Source organism: Thalassophryne amazonica, chromosome 17, assembly GCF_902500255.1.
Source record: "Thalassophryne amazonica chromosome 17, fThaAma1.1, whole genome shotgun sequence".
NCBI classification, from domain to species: Eukaryota; Metazoa; Chordata; class Actinopteri; order Batrachoidiformes; family Batrachoididae; genus Thalassophryne; species Thalassophryne amazonica.
In genome coordinates, this window is record NC_047119.1 from 51,048,553 (window position 1) to 51,055,781 (window position 7,229).

Below are 7,229 nucleotides of genomic sequence, written 5' to 3' on the forward strand. Positions count from 1 at the left end.
TTTTAATTTTGGAAAAGGTCAAGGAATTTGAGTTTCATTCCAATTTACCCAATTTAGGCCACAATTAGGTGGATTCCAGAAGTGGCCTGGCAAGGACAGTCAGAAGTTAGTCATTTGGGTAAAGGTCAAAGTCAATGAAAAACTGGCATAGCCTTTACCGTCTTCAGGGCCATGGGTACCATTGCCTAGTTGGCTTGAAAAATTAGTAAACATTTCATTGGCTGTCAAACCAATTACAACTGAGAATTTTTAGCTAAAAAAGGTAGAATTATGTTGTTGAATTCTTGGAGACAAACTGAAAAACTGATGCAAATCCTAATCTACCTCCAAATTTAAGCGACTTTTCTGACCAAGTCTACCAAAATCCAGCAATTTTTCCACATCTTGTACAAAACAGAAACAAGAGTGATAACTATAACCTTTACCCTTCTCTCTCATTAAATGAATGTATACATAGGACGGAATGCTGTTGAAACAAGAGTATTACTTCATTATGACGTTATTTCGAAAGAATTTGAATTAGGGGTTTACCCAAGACATCAAGTATTTCATCAAACCATCACTTAGTGGATCCAGTCAAGTTGAAGATCTCTTTTAGCTGTAAAATTCTAATTAAATCATTAACAATACCAGGAAGCAGTGAGATGGATCTCAAAAATAGCTCAAAGTCATCATCCCCCCCCCCCCCCCCCCCCCCCAAAAAAAAATGAGGAGATTTGGCTTTTTGTCTTCTGTTCAAACATTGTTCAAGGCAAAATACTTGAGGGTCTTCATGTGTGCTATAATTTCAGTGCAACAAATGGGGCTAGAAAAAGTCAACAGTAATGTTCATCTTATAAAAAGGAGAAGAGTTCCATTACAAAGTTGGAATGATTCTGTACCCCCTTTACAGCACTTTCTACTGCCTTTTTCCTCAAAGATTACTCTATATTTACCTGCACACAGGACCCATAGTAGGTGCTGATGAACTGCCCACTCCACAGTGAACATGAAAACTGGTCCAAAGTCTTTAGCCATGTTAGCACCAGTCCTTTTCCTCCCTCTCCCTGAGACTACCTGTTCCCCTACTCCCTGACCCAGAGGCAGAGTTGACCCCCAGGGTAAAGTGGTACCCGTTAGGCACCGCCCCTGTCCGACCCTGTGTACCACCTGCTGTGGCGGGCATGGCAGCAGTTCCATGTGGAGCCGAATCTGTAGTAGAGGCAATGTTTCTGGCAGTGTGGGCCCCTCCATGGGTGCTGACAGTGTCTTGGAAGTCTTCTGTATCATCAAGGAGGCATTGTTGAGAAATGTCCTGTTGCAGTGGGTTCAAACTAGGGTCTGAAGTCATGTGGGTGACAGGTATCGGAGACTTGTCGTAGGCCGTGAGTAAGCGCTCATGCTCTGAAAGGCCACGGCTGAAGCGAGTTTTATAGGCCACAGCAGGACGAGGGGTGAGGGGGGTCTGGGGGAGCTGCCTACGACCACGGCCTGGAGTGCTGGTACCAGAGGTTAGTGACAAAGAGCCAGATTTAACCACAGTGCTACCAGGCTAAAAGGAAAAACAAAACAAAGAGTTATCAGGGGTCACTGTAAGATTAGCAAACATGCTAACATACAAATGGCAGTTAGATAATACACATACGAATGCTTGCATTACCACAGCAGTACAGTAACAAAGCTATACAGTGTATTGGCCTGAGTATAAGATGGTATATTTTTCTTGGAAATACATTTGAAAACAATGGGTCATTTTATAGTCAGGGTCTAGACTTGAACCTATGGCAGAAATTCTGCATTTTATGATTTACAAAAACTGCACCTGTTTGAGGAGACCAGCATCTTGGCTTTCTCCTGGGATGTAGATCGGCTGGGGACCGGCTGACTTGGTGTGACAATGCTCCCTGTTGCCATAAGGCTCACAGGAGTAATACCGCTGCTTCTCTCCCGCCGAGGAGTGGTGTCTTCTCTCATGCGGTCGGCCACGGTCCCGATCCCGCGCTCGCCTCTGGAAGCACTTTCAGGAGAAGGATCATCGAACGAACCTGAAGGATAATCGCAATGCATAAAAAACAATAAGGGTAGATGGAAAATGTAGTTTAAAAGATTAGAACTAAGGTCCTAAACATATGATGAAGAACATACAAGACTAAGATTAGCAAGACTTTTTTTTAACAGAACAAAAGGCAGCATAGATCAACCTGTCCACCTTCTGGGTTCAGTGTAGTTTTGGAAGATGTATGTCTGCTTGTCTGTTTAAAAAACATAGTTCAGTCAGAATGTCTATCTGTCTATTTTCCTCTGCTTGGATGGATGGGTGAGATTTATTGTCATTGTCATTACACAGGTGCAACAACAACATAGATTATGTCCACACTCCAATTACCACAGACAAGATACAGCAATTAACCCACAATTATTACTTATTTACTGTAACAGTGACACACATCAGGAATTAAAGAAAATCCATATACATTTGACATTGTTTATGTGTACTAAACTTTGAAACAGTCTGTTTTCCGAATTGACGCGATGTGAGTGTGGGGAGGGGCCACAGCAACTGTAGTCGCCAATCCATTCTCCCCCAAGCTGGGGGAGAATGGGGAGCTACAGCAGCTAAAACTGCACGGCACCCCAGAGGGGGAAGGGAAGTGGCGTGAGCGGGGGCCGGAATGGGATGGTGGATGGGGACAGTAGGGGGTGGAGGGGGGCTGGAGCATGCTTTTCAATCTCTGTCCATGTGTGAGTGGCAAATGAGTCAGTTTCTGTCTGTGTGTGCTGGAGTTGCAAAAGATTAAGAAAGAAGGCAGGCCGTAGAAAGGCCGTAGAAATTCTTCTGGAGGAAAACAACAGGGCATTTTGTCCTTCAGAGGCTGATAAGCCTGCCATGTTTATGGTTGAGCAGTGAAAAACACCTTTACAGCTCACATGAACAACCGGATCCAATTATGAGTATTCCCTGGTCTCCGACATCTTCCTTTGCAAGGGCTACATTTGCTCCGAGATGTTATCCAATTTGCGTCCGAGTTCAAGGGTTAACGCCAAGTCTGAGAATGTATCGCTTTGCCCAACTCAATAATCATGATGGACAGGTGAGGGGTCGTGGATCTGGTGGCAGCCATCTTGCCAATTCTCCGGTAGGATAGGGCAGCACATAAACCAATAAGTACCAGCCCTCCTACAATGAAACCAAATATAAATAAATCCTTGACGTCCTCCACAGAGAATGGCACAAAGCATGCAACACGCCATGTCTCCCAGCAGTCAAGAACATAGCCCGCAGGGTAGGTTCCATCTGGGCACGCAGGGTCCCCCAGCCCTGATTTCCTTGTTGAATAAATGGTATCAATAGCATTCAGAGAGACCAGCTGACCATGGTTAATCCAATATAGTTTGAAGAATTCACAGTCTGGTGAAGTAGGGGACTTGAAGGTTGGAGCAGAGATAGAGGAGAGAGGAGGAGATGCAACCGTCCTCGCTGGAGTCCCAAGATGTATGCTTATCTGGCAGTAGATAAGGTCATACAAATGCTCATCTTCCAAGCTTCCAAGGTGTCCCAGGACAGTGGGGATATACAATCCCTACACCATGTTCTGGGTGGCCTGAGGTTCTCCAAGTTGGATATCCATGGAAAGCCATTTCTCAAAACTGTTTAGGAAGTATCCTAACAGGATGCAAACAGTATTAGAACTGTCTTCCCTCAAAGTGAAGGAACATTGGCTCTGCTCCATTTTTACATTATCTACAAACTTTACTCACGAACCCTTGTTGGAAGGGGCATTAGCCCCTTTTAGGGCTTCACAGGTAAGATTTAATAAGCGCAGGCAGGTGTCAAGCTTCCTTTTAACTCTATCCATAGTGTCTGGTCAATCTCAAGTACAACGAGAAAGTGTTCCAAAATTAGGAGCCACAAACTGAAATGCACAGGCAAACTGGTCTCAAGTGAAAGAGCAAGAATCCATCCATCCATCCATTTTCTTCTGCTTTATCGGAGTCGGGTCATGGGGGCAGCAGCTCAAGCAAAGCTGCCCAGACCTCCTGAACAAACCACACTTCCCTCAGCTCCTCGGGGGAACCCCGAGGCGTTCCCAAGCCAGCCGAAAAGACGTAGTCCCTCCAGCGTGTCCTGGGTCTTCCCCGGGGCCTCATCCTGATGGGACGTGCCCGGAACACCTCTCCAGCGAGGCATAAAGGGGGCATCCGTAAAAGATGCCTGAGCCATCTCAGCTGGCTCCTTTTGACGTGGAGGAGCAGCAGCTCAACTCCAAGCTCCTCAGGAGTGACCAAGCTCCTCACCCTATCTCTAAGGGAGCGCCCAGCCACCCTGCGGATGGAAACTCATCTCGGCCGCTTGTACTCGCGATCTCGTTCTTTTGGTCATGAGCCAAATCTCATGACCATAAGTGAGGGTTGGAACGTAGATCGATCAGTAAATCGAGAGCTTTGCCCCCCTACTCAGCTCTCTCTTCACCAGGGAGAGAGAGAGCAAGAATGATTAAAAAACAACAATGAACTGCACTGTTCCTTTTGTTGTGTCATCAGGGAGCATTTAAGTACAGGTCATGGTCATTGGGGTCAAGGTTAATGAATTTCCTTTTAAACCTGAATGGGGTCAAACTTTGTGCATAAATGTAGGTGGTTTCCTGATATATCTGGTAAGATCAGCCAAAGGACAGCGGTCAAGTTTATTGGGGTCAAAAATCAGACTTCCACCAGGCAGTGAAATGTTTTATCTGGAAATTCTATCTTCAACAAAGTGTCTACATCCCTGCTCATGTCATCCTACCCACTGTAACTACTGTAGTGACTTCTTAACAGCTACTTTTGTCATGTCCCCAGTATTTGTAACAGCTGGTTAAAATTTACTAGTCTATAAGAGAAGGGAGGTTAAAATGGGAGTCCGACAGAAAACACTGGGCGCCACTAATCCAGTGAGACTGTTAACAGATGTACCACAATGTTACCAATAAGTGAGCAGGATTCACTGCAGTTGACATAAGTAGTTCAGCATGCTGTTGAGTACTGACATGGTTTTTTTGTGTGTCACAAAAATATTTTGCCAAATTTAATTATGTCTCTAATTAAAGGCAAATGAGTTGCTTCTTTCTGGACCTCAGATGTGTGGTATGAAGCAAAGCACTGGAGTGATTCCAATTCTCAGATTAAAACTGCGATGACAGAAACACAAAAAGCCTATTCATCATCCTGATGTGTCGAGCACCGCCTATGGAAAGACCCCGCTTTCTGTTTAGTCTCAGTTTAATAGAAGCAGAGAAAGCAGAGATGGCTGCGGGATGTTCTGTTATCTAGCTGAGAGGTACCCATAAATCCCTGCACTGGACCTGTCCGCTCTGGCCTTTCATCTAGACAATAAAGCCCAGCTGCTGCCCTCCAGCGTTAACTGAAGAAAACACACAGACAGCAGATATCAGACAATGAACATTCAAACACACAACTCCCGAGAAAAAAACTCTCAAAAAACACTGAACCTGAAACAGTTAACTCAAGCCCTTCTTTCCTTGCATCTGCCAGACTCTTTTTCTTTTCTAGTCTCATATTTAATATAACAAATTTCCTCTTTGACTCAATATGTCTCTGCTGTCTATTGGCTACCCATAAAAGTAACACAATTTCCTACAATTTCACAGTGGTGGGCACAGCTAACCAAAAAGTTAGTTTCGATAACCATTAATCCGATAACTGAAGTATCTTTTATGACGATAAACTGCTAAAAAATTTATCTTATTACAGATAACCGATAACTTAGTATTGATTTGGACGCGGCCACATCAGATTACATAAGCAGTTTCACTTTAAGGCTGCTGGGTAATTCAAGCTTTACAAACACAAAGAACACACGAAAAATGAATAAACAGAAAATAAACCCCAAACACTGTAATCATCTTTCAAAAGCAGTAAGACACCAGTACATGAAGAAAAGTCCCCTCTGTACACACAGCTGCGCCATGAGAGCTCCTCTCCCACACAGAGTATTGGCGATTAAATTACAGCCACAAAGAAATAAAATAAAATAATGTTCAAATTAGTCTGTTTTGTTTTTGTGTCAAGTGGACAAGTCACTGTACGTCCAAAGTGAACCTGAACTACACTACCCACAATGCTCCCTGCGTCGACTGGCCAATCACGTTTTGCGCTTAATGATAATGTCATCGGCAAGCGACAGGCAGCCAGTGTGCTACAAACACACAACAAATGGACCTAAAATGATTGATTTTAGGGGTTTACAAATGTTTTTGACCATTAAACTTTACCAGCAAAAGAAAAAATGTTATAGAACTGAAAGTTATCGGAACTAAATTTATCAGAAGATAATCCGATAGCAAAAACATTAGCTTCGATCATTATTTGCTATCGGATTAGCTCAGTGGTGTCCAAACTGTTTCCAGAAAGGGCCGAGAGGGTGTAGTTTTTCTTTGCAGCCACTGACTCCAGCAGGTGATTCACTGATGAACTCATCCCACCTGCTCAAAGTGATGTTAATCAGTGAAATCACCTGCTGGAGTCAGTGGCTGCAAAGAAAACCTGCACCCTCTCGGCCCTTTCTGGAATAGTTTGGACACCACTGGATTAGCTGAACTGTGCCCACCACTGCAATTCGCCCCGATGAGGTTTCGAATCTCAGAATTTCAAATCAAAGAGCAGTGGCTTGCACTGCGAGATGTCAACAACATGGTGAATTGCTACAGAACACTGTGATAATGCTGCATTTTAACCGCTATACATGAATAATGGCAATCAACATTGCAAAGTAAAACTCTTTGTACATTGCATCTAAAACTCTAGTGAATATACAACCCCTGGCAAAAATTATGGATCACCGGCCTCGGAGGATGTTCATTCTGTTGTTTAATTTTGTAGAAAAAAAGCAGATCACAGACATGACACAAAACTAAAGTCATTTCAAATGGCAACTTTCTGGCTTTAAGAAACACTATAAGAAATTAGAAAAAAAGATTGTGGCAGTCAGTAACGGTTACTTTTTTAGACCAAGCAGATGAAAAAAAATATGGACTCACTCAATTCTGAGGAATAATTATGGAATCACCCTGTAAATTTCCATCCCCAAAACTAACACCTGCATCAAATCACATCTGCTCGTTGACATTAACCCTATGTCATGAAATTGACCCTATGTGTCTTTTTGCAAGGAATGTTTTCACAGTTTTGCTCTACGGCAAGATGCATTATCTTCTTGAAAAATGATTTCATCATCCTTAAACATCAGAAAA

At 43.4% G+C, this 7,229-nt stretch overlaps 1 protein-coding gene across 1 annotated transcript; it reads right to left on the reverse strand.

Moving 5' to 3' along the window:
- Nucleotides 1-341: 341 nt before the first annotated feature.
- Nucleotides 342-5,342, reverse strand: LOC117529097 (voltage-dependent N-type calcium channel subunit alpha-1B-like). The gene is made up of 3 exons (XM_034191798.1): nt 5,301-5,342; nt 1,802-1,996; nt 342-1,531 (listed from the first exon to the last, which is right to left on the reverse strand). The coding sequence occupies exons 1-3, from the start codon at nt 5,340-5,342 to the stop codon at nt 1,019-1,021; spliced, it is 750 nt and encodes a 249-aa protein (XP_034047689.1). The 3' UTR covers nt 342-1,018.
- Between the last annotated feature and the right edge of the window lie 1,887 nt (nt 5,343-7,229).

Excerpts from the sequence above, each read along its gene's own strand:
- LOC117529097 (XM_034191798.1), bottom strand. The coding sequence starts at position 5,342 with ATGAAAGGCCAGAGCGGACAGGTCCAGTGCAGGGATTTATGG. Across the intron at positions 1,997-5,300 it reads TCCAGTGCAGGGATTTATGG|TGCTTCCAGAGGCGAGCGCG; the intron begins GTACCTCTCAGC and ends TTCTCCTGAAAG. Across the intron at positions 1,532-1,801 it reads ATGCTGGTCTCCTCAAACAG|CCTGGTAGCACTGTGGTTAA; the intron begins GTGCAGTTTTTG and ends TTTTCCTTTTAG.